The sequence below is a fragment of the Phalaenopsis equestris genome, unplaced genomic scaffold (assembly GCF_001263595.1).
Source record: "Phalaenopsis equestris unplaced genomic scaffold, ASM126359v1 Scaffold000800, whole genome shotgun sequence".
Classification (NCBI taxonomy): domain Eukaryota; kingdom Viridiplantae; phylum Streptophyta; class Magnoliopsida; order Asparagales; family Orchidaceae; genus Phalaenopsis; species Phalaenopsis equestris.
In genome coordinates, this window is record NW_018165240.1 from 1,377,751 (window position 1) to 1,395,097 (window position 17,347).

Below are 17,347 nucleotides of genomic sequence, written 5' to 3' on the forward strand. Positions count from 1 at the left end.
CCAAGTAGTTCACAACTCGTGCAGTTCCTGACTTCGGCCCCTGCCACCTACGGAAGTCATTGCAACTCACCATCATAGTTTACGTGATCAACTATCTCCTACATAGTTCACAACTAAAATGATTCCCAACTACGACCAATGCAGCCTACAGACACCTTATGTGGTCTACAGTTTGTGCCGCTCCCAACTCTGTCTCTTATGGCCTACATATGTCATCACAACTCACCACTACAACCTACGTGACCAACTATAACTTACGTGGTCCACAACTCGTGCAGCTCTCAACTCCGACCCATATGACATACCGACTTCATCACAACTCACCACCACGACATATGTGTACATCTGCGACCCACATAATCCACAACTTGTGTAGCTCCCGACTCAGGCCTCTGTAGCGTACAGACGTCATTACAACTCACCACTATGACCTATTTGACAAGCTGGTGTAACAACCGCTGTATATAACATTCAAGATGAATTTATGCCTCTATGCAACTTGCTATCATGGAGAGCTACATTCATGATAGCCAGACTACGACTATTATCGATGAATTTACAACGATCAATTTTGTGACTCCATCTGCTCTAATTCAAAAGAAGAGTTGGCCTATGTAATCACCATTCATAGTTGACTAGTTCAACGGGGTTATGCCCATGATTTTTTCAGGATTTTTCACATAAATATTGATGTGTATTCTCATTCTTTTCTTTAATTACCTAAATGTGCGCTGGATTTTCATGCAACGCTAAAAAAGAAAATTCATTACTCTATCGCCGCAGACCTTCTAACACACATCAATTATAATACTTTAGCATCATTAATTAAACAAAAAAAAGACTTCTTTCACATCTAAAAAAATTAGTCATAGAATCATTTTTTATGCAATATTAAGGATTTAACGTCTGAAATTTAATATTTATTCGCATAACACTTTCTTATCTTAATCATCACAAAACATATATATATATATATATTATATATATATATATATATATATATATATCGAAAATTTTAATTTTGCATTGCAAAATATAAAAAAAAGGACTTTTCATTATTTCAAACTCAATCCCATAATCTAATGGAATTAACTAATGCTCACTTTAAAGAAAAAATCTGTTCCATTTTCATGGGAGAGGCAAGATTATGTTGTGAACTTCATTAAAAAGAGACACATACTTTGGTTGAACAAAGATGATGAATGTGCCATTCAATATGGTTCTAAGAACTTACTTTGTCAAGGCTCTCGAGCTCCCTTTGCCTCTTCTCATTCTCGAGTACTCTCTGTTCTTCGTCTTGCTTTTTTCTTTCGGCTTCTTCTCGCTCCTTTTTTTCATCATCTTCTTCTTCCTCGAGGTCAAGAGCTTCAAATTCCTTCTCGGCCGCCATTGCTTTGATGATGGGATCTCTGAGTTCTGATATCAAGCCGCCGCCCACTCTGTATTCTTGCTCGTCGCCAATTAGAAAGATCCTCTGGTCGGGGCCGGAAGCCATGGGTATATCAACAGCAAGAAGCTTCATTTCATGCTGCAAAAGACAAGTTTAGTTAGGGGCATTTACATAAATACCGCCAAATTCCTCTATATTTACACATCTAACACCTAACCTTCATTTTTTGTCATAATACCACCCACATCTCTCATATCACATAAAAAATACCAACATTTTAAATTTTAAAAAGTGAAATAGACTTCTCAAAGTATATAGCTAATTATGTAAATAAATAGGAATCGAGTGGTATGAATGTCAATTTTCCTGAATTTAAATTCAAAGTATATTGCTTAATAGACCTAATAGAAATAGAGGTAATAGATTCTTATATATTTACATGTCTGGCACCTAAATTTACATATTTACATGATTGGGATAATAAGAATAATAATAAGGGAAATTTGCATACATACCGCTCAATTCTTATATATTTACATATCTGGAACCTAAACTTTTATATTTACATTTACAACAATTTGGTGTGATAAACCTATGCATGATAATTGTGTCTTTAACTTTTTAAAAGTAGATGACAGTGATACATTTGATGTGATATAAAAGATTTGAGCGTTCTGCATGTAAATAATAAAGTTTGGGTGTTAAATATATAAATACATCATGATTGCGCGGCATGCATGTAAAGTCCCTTAATAATAATAGGGTATCAAATGTAAGAGTCCCGACATAAAATAATGATACATACGCTTATATTACAAGCAAAGAATCAATTAATTTTAGGCTAGAAGGATTTGTTTTCAAGTTTTGTTCAAGAGAACTAAGAATAGATAAAACAAAAAAAGAAGCTTGATAAGATGTTCAAAGATCTTCAAAGGGCATATAACTCGGTAATTTAAGAAATGATCGAGTAGTCATCAAACCACAAAATTCTTATGTATTTACATATCTAACACCCAAATTTTAATGGTTACACCGATAACACATTGGTGTCATAAAGTTAATGTATTTCATTTTTAAACAAATAGTGATGATGGTTGGTATTTTTGATGCGATGTTAAAGATATGAGCGATATACATGTAAATATGAATATTTAGATGTTAGATAAGTAAATACAAGAGATTGTGTGGCATGTATGTAAATGCCCCTAAAAAAATTTATGAGGCATGTAGAAGGAAACATTTGCTAGTTAATTCAAAAATCTATACTTGATTACTGAGTAGGGCGTTGATTCATCATCTTTATGCAACAGAAAACAATATAAGAATACTTAAAATGAAAGCTTAAAAAAGGCATTTACACACGTAAACTTTCATATTTACACATAATAGCACTCAAAATCTTTAATCACATAAAAAATAGCATTATTATCACCTTTTAAATGTGAAATTACCTTTTCATGTATAGGTTTAAGGCTCCGTTTGGGGCAGCTTATCCGCTGCGGCGGCGTTTTGAAAACACTGTCTCACCGTTTGTAAATTACGTTTGAGTAACTTATCCGAAAACACAGTTGTTTTTTTACACTAAAAGCGGAAAGTAGGTCGAACCCCGCAGTTCGCGTTTCCAAATAAACGACTTATCTGAATAAGCACAAGCTGCCCCAAATGCACCCGAAAGCATCAAATTGGTATGTGTGTAAACATGAAATTTAGGTATGAGATAGGAAAATACATAAGAATTGTGTGCTAGGCACGTAAATTTCCCAAAAAAAAACATACTACATAGATAATATTATAAAGACAACTGCTATATTTGGTAGATTGAGTACTAGGAAATTAAGAAAATAAGATGAACTAACCTGGCCCTTTTTCTTCTTCACCTCCACACTAACAAGGCCCCTCCTTTCAGATCCACGAATAGGGAAAATAAGGAAACACCGCTTTCCGCCTAACCTCAACTTGAAATTCTTTATCTTCGGTAGCCCTCCGGACATAATATAAGCCCTCACATTCGTTCCGGCTAGAGGGGCGCCCATGAGCTCAAGAATAGGGGCAGATGTATTCAACTTTCTCATAGCTATTCTATAAACCTTATTAGGATTTATAACGAACCTTGAACGAATGTAAAGACCCTGCAATAATACAGATTATTCGTCAATGAAGAACTTCTGGTAGCTTGAACTAGAAGTGTGTAATTTTGTTAAATTATCATAAATGTTGAAATTGCAGCAGGGATTTTAATTGTAATAAATAGAAGCCTGTGCAAGATAAATTGTTAGTACAACAAATTTTCATTCTGAAAAGTTAGAAATATAACTTTTAGAAGAAGAGAATAAGGTGAAAGAATAAAGCTACAGCCCCAAGAGACTTGGAATCTCACTGCTATATCAGCCTAAACGCAGCAAAAGTAGCATCTTATGTATATCAATATGTTTTCTTACTGTACTAAGAGCCAATTTGAAACGGTTACAGCTTTTTGTAAAGGTAATTGTAAAGTTTTTCTAAAAAAATCAGCTTTCTAAAAGCTAATGCAAGTACTAAAAAATATTTTTTCTTTCATATGATCAAACGGTAGTTCTGGCTACTAATATTATAGCAAATCTGATCGTAAAAATCAGTTTCGCGCCACAATTTTTTTTTAAAAGTAGTGCCCATGAAAAAATGCGGTAGAAATTTGTAAAACAAAGCAGTAAAAAACCAGTCCCAATCAGATCCTAAGCTGGTTTACTCTGACGTGGCTTCTGTTTTTGTTTTTGATGTGCCTTCAGAGTTTTTAAGACCTGCTTTTACTGACATTTCTTGTATTCCACTTTTCCAAAAGTAATTTTTCTAAAGCAAATTCTAACAAAAGCTGCCTAGATTTTCATCCAAATAGATTTGGCTTTTTTCGCACTGCTTTTGCTATCACAAAAGCAAGATCAATCAGAGAATTTCAGCTATTTATAAATTACTCTACTAATATTCACGCAAATTATTTAGCTTCACAGAAATAAATCATAGATTTAGTAAAAACAAGTCATTTTGATAGATAAATTTGCAAGTTTCAAAATATAGATTGGAATGAAATAAGTGAAGAATCAATTGCTATATAGATAGTAACATGACAGCGAAGGACTCAAATAATTTTTTGTTAGAGAAATTACTCATTGAGAGACTTAAAAAATTATTTTAGACAGTTAAACCAGTTCAAGTGAGTAAAAGTTTCAAGAATTCCAAAGCAAAGAGTAGCATTATTTTTGACAAGATAACGAAGAGCTTAAATAAGTGGAAAGAAATTACAAAAAACAAGACAATTAATAAAATTATTTCAACTCGATCAAATAAATGAGCTCTCCAAAAATATTCCTCAATTATTTTAACATCCAAAAGTATTTAGTCAAAGAACACTAGCTCAAGTGATACACTCCTCGGTTCCAGGATGGCTGTCTTAAGTTCAAATCCAGCTTGTGACCTTTTAAGTATTCACTAACTTCTTGAGTGAAGTTAATGATCTGTTGGGACAACTATAGCTTTTTATAAAGATGATTATAAAGTTTTCATGGAAAATAAATTTTTTTAAGGGTTATTGTGGGTATTATAAATATTTACTTTTTTTGAAAATGTCAAACAACGGCATTATTATAGCTATCACACAATAAAAGTTCTAGTTACAAAAATAGCTTCTTACCAATAAATTTTTTGAAAAACAACATCTAAATGAAAGTATGATTTGAGATCTAAATATAAATCAATGAAAAAGCTGTCCAGAATAGATCATTAATTAATAACCACGAATCTGAATTTGTAATTTTCTTACAACTATTTTCAATTAATAGAATATCAGAAATTATCTTCTATATTTAAAAAAAAAAATCTAAAATTTTCTACAAGGTCTCCATTGCATATGTCTCTAGAAAGCTCGCAGGGTAGGTGATGTGTCAATACCAAAAAAAACACTAACCCAACCAATGGCCGCTCTTATATGTCATGACTCCCTTTACATGTGCCCTAAAAACACGGTTAAAATAGCCCAGAATAGCATGCCTATTTAATCGAATACTATGACAAAATATCTGAAGTCTATATTCATTGAAAAGACAAAAAGTGAATTTTAAGAGGAGCATTTAAGTTTTTGTCAAACCTATTTATGATGATGATCCAAATGATAATATGTTTGATTACATCTTTAGTTTTAGTTTATTGCTACAATCATTTCAATTCAGCACTTGGATTCCTCAATTCAGTTGTTTCTGATTCCCAGATTTGGTTGAATATCCACATATAGCAAAACATCACACCTTTGCAAATTATCAATAACCATGAACATTTGTTTCAAGATAAGGAGCTCTATTTCCATTCTTTTATGGAAATATTTTGATGGACAACTAGAATTTTATATACATTGGCAGCACAAAAATTGAACCTTAACAGCAGCATGGTTCTTTTGTTTCGAATTTTCTTTTTAAGTTTATGTTAAACATAATGATGATGATGATAGTAATCAGAATGATTTTGATCACAGCTTTAAGTTTAATTTACTGTTACAAGTATTTCAATTCAGTTCTTGAATTTCCTAGTTCAGTTTTTTTCCAATTTTCTTGAAAGATTAAATTTATATGTAGTGCTAAGGTTCTTATTTGTAATTATATTTTCTTTCGTTAAGATTATTTTTATAATATCCTCGTCAAAAAAAAGGTAATTATAGAAATATAGTCATTCCATCTTAAATAAAGGTTGGCCTATATAATCCTTTCACGCCATAATAAACTTAGATTTTAGGTAGTGAATTTTTAGATTTTCATAACTTTGGTAAGGAGTTCCTAAAATTTTGAGATGTGAAAACAAAGGAAATCATAGTGGAGTATCGATCGAGGTGGAAACAACAATAACTCGAAGGAAAGGCTTCCGGTGAAAGATTAGAGAATTTGGAATGCACCCATTAGCTTATCTATTATTCTCTACAATTGGGGTTTCCCTTGAATTTCTTATCTGGTCGCTGGGGCTTCAACCTCAATTAGCACCAGCTTTGAGAGTCAGAATAGGGAACAAGAGGTGTGAGAGTTCACAGAACAGGGGAAAAAAGTAAACCTTAAGAGGAGCAATGTTTAATTTAATTTGTATTTTCTTTTAAGTTTATGTAAAATATATCTAAGATGATCCCAGTGAGAAGAGCTTTGGTAACCCATTTAGATTTAGTTTACTGTTACAAGTATTGTGATTCAGCTTTTAGCTTTTGCTAATTCAGTTCTTTCTAATTGTCAACTTCAATTATTATGCAAATTCGTTTTGAAAATTAATTCAGTTGCTACTATACTTGTAAATACATTACCTAATTGCCATTATTATAAAACTGTTGTTGCAGCTGAATGTTTATTTCCATCAATCTTTCTTCTATGGAAGTTGTACCCTACAATCTTGGTTTTTTAGTAGGAAGATTTACATACATACCACCCAATTCTGTGTTTACATATCTAACACATAAACTTCCATTTTTACATGCATGCCACATTACCTATGCTTGAAAAGGTTTTCACTTTTCAAAATTTAAAACGGTCGTATTAGTTTTGCGACATGAAAGATTTGGGCGGTATAAATGTAGAAGATAAAGTTTAGGTGTTAGATATGTAATTACACTCGAATTATGTAATATGTATGTTAATGTCCCATTTTAGTACTGTAACAAAGGTCAGCTACGGCAATTCCTTCTTTCTTCTTCATATTGTATTGGAATTAAAAGATGATTTAGTGATTAGCAGGATTTTTGGGTATCAACGTGTAAAAAGAGATAAATCAACTTTGTTGTTTACTTTTATATAAAATATCTGTCCTATAATTGAAGCAACATGCAGAGAAAGATCTCATACAAAATGAGCATGCTGCCTATACCAAATCCCTATAAAAATAAGAGGTTGAATCGTCAACTTTTTTATTCTACTTGTAATATGAGTGTATGAAATCAAAACTCGAAATTTATAGGAATATTTACATGCATGCCACTCAATTCAAAGATATTTACATATCTAACACCTAAACTTCAATTTATACATACATACCACTTTACCCATGCATGAAAAGAAGTATTTCACCTTTTAAAAGTTAAAATAGTGGCATTTTTTTGTGATATGAAAGATTTGGGTAGTACAAATGTAAGAAGTAAAGTTTAGGAGTTAGATACGTAAGTACATAGCCCCAATTTTTTTATTGGGTGTGGAAAAGAATCTATGAAATTTTTTATTTTGGATTCCTTGTGGTCTATATATAAAACCCCTCAGATATGCAAAAAAAATATTAAACAATCAGCATTACAATAAAGTTCTAGTTATCTACAATTATAATGCATGTGTTAGAAGTGTGTTCTTCAATTGTTTTACATAGATTGATAACAACTTTTGGGGTTGAATCACATTATGCTAGTGAGAGGCCTAGTACTTTCTTTTAGACAATTTATATCATTTTTCTTAATTTTATTTGTTTAGAGGCCTTCGTTACCGCTTACATGAACCCTAACAATCTTGATGTTAATTCTTCTTAGCTTTCATTGTCACTGTTGATCCTTCATCGTCAATTCCTACTCATGGCCTTCATCACTAAAGTCTCCTGCAACTTCCAAACAAAATTGACACAATGAGCTATAGTATAGTCTCCACACCATAGCCTTCATCATAAACTCATAATCTTTTCGATAGTTCTTGCCATCACCAAAATGCATCACAACTCTATAGTTTCTAGATTTTCAATGTGGTCTTGATACTTTTTTATTTTATCTTATTCCATTGACCTCAATAATCAAGCTCGATATCTGCTCTTCGTCCACCTTTGCTCCTCAACTTTTGCTCCAATGTCCTGATGAGTCTCGTGGTATTCATTGCTGTAGGAGTTTTTCTACTATGTTTGTGACCTCTTTAATTCTGAAGGGAGAGAAATTTCTTGGTTACGAGTTTTTTTTTTTTCCTATATTTTCTTTTCCGTTGTGAAGCACTTATAGCCTTAATCTCTCTTCTTTGTTGTTGGATCCAGAACCTTCAACCTCTCCATCATTTTTGAATCATGTGGTAGCTATTTCACAATGACAACAGAAAAATCATCACCCAATCTTCTATAGTCCATCTTTCCATTAAAATCATAATGTCATCCAATTCTTATAAAGTTTATTAAGCAAGAACTCATTCATAATACATGATAACAATCCATTAAATTCTCCAAATCTAGTCATGCTTGCCAAAGTTTGATGAAGAGTTCTTTTTACTCTACGTAAAGTATACAAGCAATTCTTGTTACTTCCAAATTATGACCGCCATCTCTGAGCTTTTTGAGAGTTTTTTGAAGCCCAGGGAAATGAAGATCATCAAAACCTAATGATCATTTTTTAATGAGATCTTTAAGAGGACTTAAATTATCCATTTATATTCTACATATCAGGGGAATGAAGCAAGATCATCAAAGCCTGCCAAACCTTCTCTAATCAGATCTTTGATAGCACCTTTATTAATCGCATGCATTCCATATGATTTTAAGCTAATGTACTATCCTTATGTGTCAATACAGCCATATTTGACCCATCTCATAAATTAAGGGACCAAAGCCCATAAGCTAAGATAAAGCTAGGTCATCAGTGGATATTGCCTTCAATCCAACAATCCATTCTCTTCTCCTCCTCCCTCCTTTTCCATGAGCCTCAATCTCTACTCTTCATTCTCCTCCTAATAAATGTGTGCATTATTTGGTCAAAGGCAAAAAAAAACCATATAGAAACGAGCAGGTTTGGTTGATTCTGTTCGGTTTCAAAAAAAAAAAAAATCAATTCTTTTATTTTTAAAACCTTTAAAACCTTAATATTTGGGTTTTAGTTATTGGTTCAGTTTTAATTTTCATTAACCAAAAAAATTCAAAATTAAATAGAAGATTTATGAAATTAAAACGATATTATACATGTAAGAAATGTATTTTTTAAATTTATTCCTAACCGAAATCCAACAAACAAATAAATTTTAGTTCATTCATAACCTAACTATTTAAGCCAAATTAAATTTTAAATTCGGTCCTTTCAGTTCTATCAAAATTTTTATTGGTTCAATTTTTCGGATTTCGGTTTCCAGTTACAATCAGTTTCACCAATTTGGAAACCAAACCATCCTAACCGACCAGATGCTCGCCCCCAACTCCAATACTAAAACACAGCCAACACCTCATCCTATCCAAGTTATAGAATATCTGTGATCGAGTTAAGCTATTGGCGCTGGTAAAAAAAAAATAGCAGAATTATAAAAATGCAATATTAAAATCATGCCAATCATCATGAAATAATAGATAAAACTTACAGTAAAAGCAACAATGGCAGTAGCCAGAGCAAGAAATCCATATTTTGCCATGCCTTCTGAAATCCCCACAAAAATACTTGCAAATCCAAACAATATCCTCCACAAAACAATACAGAGAACTAAACCACCAGCTCCAAGAATAAACAGATAATTCCTCTTCCAAAAAGCCTCCAACTGCAAACCAATCACCTCCCGGTACCTCAAAAACGTCGATCTGATGCTCGATAGAGGCCTGCTGATCACCGATTTCCCCAACCCTTCAGCAATTTTGGCGGAATTGAAACTCTTAACCGAAATCAGTCTGTAAATCGAACCCTTCTCTATAAAACCACGAATCCCCGTCACCTTAGAAGAGAGATTAGGTAAATTGGGAGAAAACCCCGCGCTCATCTTCCTTGAAGGCAAGAGACCGAGAGAAAAATTCAACCTGTTGACGTGGAGGAAACGAGAAACAACAACGTTAATAGATGGAGATTTAGAGAGAGGATCGCAGGAATGGAATCTGCTCCAGATTCTTCCAGCATGATGCAGGCCTCCATGGAAATCCCAAGATACATTTTTCGATTTCGATAAAGCAGGTTGGCTACAGCCGACGGGGTTCTGACGCAAACCCCTTGATGCGATCTCATGGAACCAAAACCTCTGGAAATCACAGACAATTCGCTTCGAGGGTTTCGCCATTTATGAGCAGCTGTACACTGCGGAGAGAGAGAGGGCGAGGAGAAGACCGGTGCTTACCTGACTCCAATTAGGAAGGTTTACATACATGCCACTCAAGTCTTATGTATTTACATATGTACCAATCTAAATTTTATTTTTACATGCATAAGTTACAAAAAGTTTAGATTTCACTTCTTAAAAATTAAAATGATGACAATTTTTTTATGATTTCAAACATTTAGGCTCCGTTTGAGGTAGTTTATTCGCTTACGACGGCATTATGAAAACGTCGTCTCACCGTTTTCAGATCAGCGGCTTATTTGAATAAGCACAAGCTGCTACAAACGCATCATTAAATATACAAATGCAAAAGATAAATTTTAGCTGTTCGATATGGAAATTATTGAAATTGGGCGGTACATATGCAGGAGTCTACTTCATGAACAATTAGAGATATGGCTACGAAGTAAATTATATTGGAGTTGTATGCCACTGTTTCTTATTGTTGGCTAAATTCTTGTTGAAAGTTTCAGCTAGACCATTTGGCTTTGGATAATAAATTGTTGAATATCTCCACGTTTGTTTAATAACGCTTCATTACATAATTAAAACCCACATCCCATGCTAAATATCATTTCAAATGAACAAATTTTTTAGTGTCATATAACATCATTCGAACAATAATATACAATGCATTCATTATAATACTATCATATTATAAATTGTCATTTGTATTGACTTCAGTAATTTGTATCCATTCAGGTCGAAAATTGAAAGGAGTTGGCTCATTTTAATCGTGCCAACTTACAATAAATGAACATAAATAAATTACAAAAAAATTAAAAATCCGGCCAATTATATATATATATATATATAGGATGATATGTGAAATATGCATGGCTCAACAACAACAACAACAGTAAGCCTTTATCCTTCTAAGTGGGGTCGGCTACTTCAATTCGATTTCAATACAATAACACAAGCATTTACTCCACTAAGTGGAGTAGATTTAAATGATTAATGTCATCATTTTTTCGAAAAAAAAAAGTTCATAATAATTAAAAACTACCTAACACAACTTTCCAATTTTCACTTATGGGGGCTTGGGACCTTAACAACAATAATGTTTTCAATCCAATTCAAAACCAAGTCAAAATTCAAATTATTACGTGCAGCGTCCGTGCACCATATGTCCGGACGAAAGTTCAGATGAGCTGCGGTGCGATACAAGCCAACATGGCCACATCCGGACCACCAGAACATCACCTGGACATACAGTTAGCCGCACATAATAGTTTTTCCAATATGTGACGTACTCTAGCATATTATCACACACTAAATCGAGCACAAAATTCATTTTATATATTCTCATTATTCTCAAGAAAAAGAAAATACATGAAAGATACACTTGAAGCATTATCAAAAATACAAACTATACAAATCATCCATGTTGAAAGAAACCACTTCACATATCGCCAAAGTTCCATATTGAAGTTTGAATGTTCATTCAAAATCTTATGTATATATATATTCATATATATCAAAAAATAAATTTACCAACAAGCGCTAGAACTTGCACATACAAGCATCACGGCGTTGTCTCAACCATTCGACGGTCGTGGCGATGGCAATGGTGGCATCGGCACGATGGGGCAGTCTTCGGGGACGACGATGGAGGCGAGTTCGGGAGACGAGCACCTAGGCGGGGCAGTGGAGAGAGTTGAGCGGGGTGGAATGGGGCAGACTTCGGTGACTTCTTCAGCGCCTTCGTCCATGTAAATGACGTCCTGCATCGTGAGCTGGTGGTATTCAACAATCTCCCTCAAGAACCGGTTCTCTCGAGCATAGACGGAGTTCTCGTGAGCGAGCCGTCCCTTCTCAGCTAACAATGTCTCCAACTGTAGCCTTATCTGTGAAGGAATGGAACAGGATAAAATGGCAGGCAGGCAATGAAAGTTGTTTTCTGGGGTATTTATATATATACCAACCAATTCTTATGTGTATACATATCTAATACCTAAATTTTGCTTTATGCATTTACACCACCTAAATCATTCATATCACATAAACATACTACTATTTTAACTTTTTTAAAAATGAAATAAAACATTTTAATGCATAAGTCAGGTGGCATATATATGTAAAAATTGAAGTTTGGACAGATATATAAATGCATAATGATTGAGTGGTATGTATGTAAATCTTCCTCTCTTACAAGTACAACAAACACACCACAATAACTAGGAGATTAGCCAATTCAAGTTTAGGGTTATGAACTTATCCAGTAAAATATGAGCAATATACAGAAAAAATTCTAAAAGAATCTATATGTTACATATATCTGCATATAATCATACAAATATAAATACATTAATATAAACATTTACAATCTCTCCCCACTCACACACACACAATGTGTTTATGAAACAAAATGGAAGATTTACATGCATAACGCCTTAAACATGCATGAAAAAACATGTTTATGATTAATAACCCATTAATCTAGAGTACCAAACAAAAAATTTTCAAAAATCATTAAGACTCTCAAATCGATAAAGGATTATGTGTAACACAACCATCTCATTGCAAGATTAGATAGAAAAACATGAAAATAATGAATGAAAAAAAATGATGACAAGAAAATTTTGTGCAAAATAGGAAGAAAAAAGTAGATACTTTAGACAATTTTAAGAATATAACATAAACTTGAGCAATTGCATAAAAAAAGTAATAAGAATTAAACAAGTCAATAATGGCGTAAAAACACACGCTATAGACTATAGCACATGGCGCGACACGCCACATCATCAACACAAACCATATGGCCCAAAGCAGAGTAACAAAATGGCTCGTGACATTTATGTCATGCATGGGTAATGGAGCAATGTATTGCTTCTAGGGAACGCGTTAAGATGACCTATGATTTAATCAAATAACAATAATCTCTTTTGCATAATTTTTTCCAGTCAGCCGCCAAAGTCCTACACTAGCATGATAACCAGCAAACAAATGCACGAGGAAGTGCTCCATCCCAATAAGCTCTACTCGTTCTCATTCGCACAACATCCTAGCAACTCTTGCTTGCGTGGAATCCCAATGTCTTTTGCTCTCATGAGCATCTTAACACTTCTTATGAGAGTTGCATGCCAGCACCGCTCGCTTGCATGGCATCCCAACACCACTCGCTTGCATGTAAGGGTGTAAATGAGTCGAGTCGGCCTCGAGCCACCATCGGCTAGAGCTCTTGAGCTTGAGCTTGAATAATTTTACGAGCTCGAGCTTGAGCTTAAGTCTACGAGTTCGAGCCAGTTCACGAGCCAACTTGCTTATTATATAAGAGAGAAAAACAATATTAATTTAATGTGGAGTTATAATAAAATGAAAAATAAAATGAATAATTATGAGAGAAATAAAAAGTAATCACTTTATATAAAATGCACAATATTATTTTCTTAAATATTTTTAATACTTTAATGATTAAATCTTCAAATTTATTATATTTTGAGTATATTTTATATTTTAAATGAGCCCGCTCAAGAGCTAACAAGTCAACTCAGAGCTAGCTTGAGCTTGGCTAGTTAGCTCATCGAGCTCAGTTCACGAGCCACTTAACGAATCAACTTAACTGACTTACACGCCTACTTCCATGGCATCCCAACAAAATTCGTTCAAATTGACTAAGTGTCTCTCACTCGCACATCAAACCAATGCCTCTCGCACTGCATCCTAGTGTCACTCGCTCGAGTGGCACGGTGATTTGATTCGATAGTCGTAGAGTGTCACCTATAGTGAGTTCATTATTTTACTATTTTTACTCTTCTGTTTTTGCTGATATTAAGGAAGTAATTCGTTGAAAATGAAGCATTGCAATTAGGTTAACTTAATATCATATTCGAAAGTGAAATATATATAACCTTGGGATTTGTCGAGCTGACGACATTAAAACAAGTGCTTCATGGAAGGAAACCCATAGATTATGAGTGTTAGTGTGTTTTGTGAGTTGTATTAGTTTGAGGTTTGATATGTTTGTTTTAATGTGGATTGATCAGTTTGATTGATGTTAGTGGATGGTTGGACTGATATTGGATTGATTTGATCATTGTGTATATCATGAGTGAGGTGATTCCTTAACTCCTCGTTGTGACTAGACTTATAATTATTCTCTGGCAGTAGTTGGATTAATGAGTACATTACGATTCAGATCTAAACCAGACTTGAGGATTAACTGGAGACATTATGAGTTTCGAGATAGAACAGGTCCATCAAAAATCTTTTAATTCCTTTATCTGACCTTTTTTTTTATCAATATGGTTCAATAAATTAGTTGATGAATAACCAGAGAATGATCTTACATTAATCTTATAACTGTTAAAGGTGGTTGGTACTCGCGAGCTAATATATCAGGGATAATCGTATTCATGGTGTTAGACATGATAAAAATATTTAAAAGTACCCAAATTAATTAGTGAAGTAATTCAGTTAGAATTGGAAGTAAGGAATGGAGGTGTGATGAGATGATGGAGGAAGAATTGAAGAATTGACCTCATTTATCAAGTGTGTTTGTGTATGTGTTACAACAATATAGAGGACTTGAGGAACAGTTAAATATATTTCTGGTTTAAAATTTAGACCCAAACACATTTGAATGCCATTTAGTATTTGAAGACAACAAAACAAATGCATACCAGATCATCATCTTCTGGATTGCTGCCCTTCTCGAGACCCTCCCTTAGCACTTTGTTCTCATCTTCAAGTTGAGTGCAACGCTCCTTTGCAAAAGCAAGGTCTGCCTTGACAGTCTTCATCTCTCGCATAAGTAGCTTGGCCTTTGCAGCCATTGCATTTGCAACCTGGAAAACCATAAAAAGGCATTAAAAATAAGTGTACTTAATGTCATTAATGGACAAGCAGAATACTAAGAGGAGTGAATGTAGGGGCATAAAATAAGAAGTTTGGCCCTTGCACCCATGCATTTGAAACCTGGGAAAAGGCAGAAAAAGGGCATAAAAAGAAAATGACATTTATATCATTTCCACACTTAAAAGGATAAAAGCCGTAAAAAAATATTGATATTCGACATAAATGAGCAAATGTCACTATAACTGACTTCAGTAAAGGAACTTTGCAATGCTGATGATAAATCAGGAAACAAATTTTATGGAATCCATAATGAACTAGACTCATAAGTCATTACATAAATAGTGCAACTACCCAAGATCAAGCACCTGCGCCCACCAAGTTGATTTATTTATTTTATTCACCTAAGGAATTATTTGCAGAATCTTGTAAGGACGGCAATTCTCTGGTTTCCTCCAAAATTAAACCATATGATTTTTTATAGTATATTGTAAATGAAATATTGAACCAATGAGCAGCGATTAGGATAACATGATAAATAAGTCTGAACCAAGCAAGCAACATACACATAAAAATTTCTGTTACAAAGTTGCCACCTTACGTCGCGAGATGCCTTCAGTTGAGTTTCATAATCAGCCTGAATTTGAGGGAAGCTCTTTGGAGAAGTTTTGTTTAGAGCCTGATTCTGTTCAGTTTGGCTACCACCCTTTTTCCGGATATGCAATTTTTTAGTTTCCTGAATGATGTCAACTGTTTTGTTCTCCATAATTGTCAAGCCTTCCTGGAAATCAAAAAACACTATCCATTAAAAATGCTAAGAATTTCATGGCGCGGCTTCGGGAAGAAGGATGAAGAAGAACAATTCTAAGAAACAAGTTACACTTACTCCAATGGCATTTTTTATAGTGCCACCAATGTAAGTAAGGGAAGAAGATATTGAGTCTGAGCTTTTCTGAGGCGGAACCTCCATCTTTGAGTAAATCTGCGGCTGCTGCTGAAATTGATTGTCCTGCAACTGAAAGAATGTCAAATCCCCAATGAAAATGTTTACTCATTCCCACAACTTGAAGACAATTTCAAGTAAAATACTAAAACATAATTCAATAAGCATTATGATAAATGTCACAACATTAAACAGTATCGCGATAAAAAACCTCCACAGTTGGAAGCGAGACCACTGATAAGGTGCTTGCATATTACAAGGCAGGGAAACTCACGAAGGTAAATGGCACCCATAAGTTGAAAATGTCCAATAGTGTCTGTTGAGGTTAAAAAGGCAAGAGGCCAAACACTTGCCTATTAAAACCATAGGGCCAAATTTCAAAGTGGAAAAGCACATCATATATAACACTAAATGTAGAAATAAACACTAAAAAGAAATTATGTAAAATCAATGATGCATAAAAATAAGAATCTAATTCATAAAGTAGTGTGTATATATACTGTGTCGTAAGTAGGCGGAAGACTCCTACAAATAATGTTGCAGGGAAGTAAACAACATATAGAAAAAACTGACTTCTAGTTGACTGTGATTGTTTTTTAGTGCAGTTTCTGCAGTGTTTGTAGATAGGCAGAAGTAGGGCTGTCAAAACGGCTTGTTGTCCGGGAACAGTTCGTGTTCAGCTTGTTAAGAAGCTAGTGTTCGATTCGTTCGCTAAGCTAATGAGCTGAAGACGAACATTTTTTTTTGCACTCGATATATAAACGAGTTGATGGAGAAGTTCAGAGATAATAAGGAGAATCTACATTTGATTTTTATTGATTTAGAAAAAGCTTACGATAAGGTTCCAAGAGATATCCTTTGGAAAGTTCTCGAGAAGAAATGTGTTGATATGACTTATATTCAAGTCATTAAAGATATGTATACTAGAGCTGTTACTTGTGTTCAAACTGAAGGAGGATTGACAAAATATTTTCCTATTTCTGTTGGTTTACATCAGGGATCGACTTTAAGCCCATATCTTTTTGCTTTAATTATGGATGGTCTTACTGGACATCTACAAGAGGATGTACCTTGGTGTATGCTTTTTGCTGATGATATTCTTCTCGTGGATAAAACGAGAGAAAAAGCCCAGGAAAAACTTGAATTATGGAGGTCTACATTGGAGTCTAAAGGCCTTCGTTTAAGTAGAACTAAAACTGAATA

General features: G+C 33.9%; 2 protein-coding genes across 2 annotated transcripts in view; both read right to left on the reverse strand.

Moving 5' to 3' along the window:
* Positions 1 to 1,030: 1,030 nt before the first annotated feature.
* LOC110031321 lies at positions 1,031 to 10,424 on the reverse strand. The gene is made up of 3 exons (XM_020734466.1): positions 9,685 to 10,424; positions 3,247 to 3,519; positions 1,031 to 1,528 (listed from the first exon to the last, which is right to left on the reverse strand). Exons 1-3 carry the CDS (start codon positions 10,363 to 10,365, stop codon positions 1,223 to 1,225), a joined length of 1,260 nt encoding a protein of 419 aa, XP_020590125.1. The 5' UTR covers positions 10,366 to 10,424; the 3' UTR covers positions 1,031 to 1,222.
* A 1,344-nt stretch (positions 10,425 to 11,768) lies between these two features.
* Positions 11,769 to 17,347, reverse strand: part of LOC110031314 — a 15,367-nt gene continuing 9,788 nt past the window's right edge. The window contains exons 3-6 of the mRNA XM_020734457.1: positions 16,088 to 16,216; positions 15,803 to 15,982; positions 15,030 to 15,194; positions 11,769 to 12,254 (exon numbers count right to left, since the gene is read on the reverse strand). Of these exons, the coding sequence (XP_020590116.1) occupies positions 11,946 to 12,254; positions 15,030 to 15,194; positions 15,803 to 15,982; positions 16,088 to 16,216 (783 nt within the window). The 3' untranslated portion in view covers positions 11,769 to 11,945. The remainder of the gene's footprint in view (positions 12,255 to 15,029; positions 15,195 to 15,802; positions 15,983 to 16,087; positions 16,217 to 17,347) is intronic.

Coding starts and splice junctions, on each gene's coding strand:
- LOC110031321 (XM_020734466.1), bottom strand. CDS start 10,365: ATGGCGAAACCCTCGAAGCGAATTGTCTGTGATTTCCAGAGGTTTTGG. Junction 3,520..9,684: donor CTGCCATTGTTGCTTTTACT/GTAAGTTTTATC, acceptor GTATTATTGCAG/GGTCTTTACATTCGTTCAAG. Junction 1,529..3,246: donor TGAAGAAGAAAAAGGGCCAG/GTTAGTTCATCT, acceptor TGTCTTTTGCAG/CATGAAATGAAGCTTCTTGC.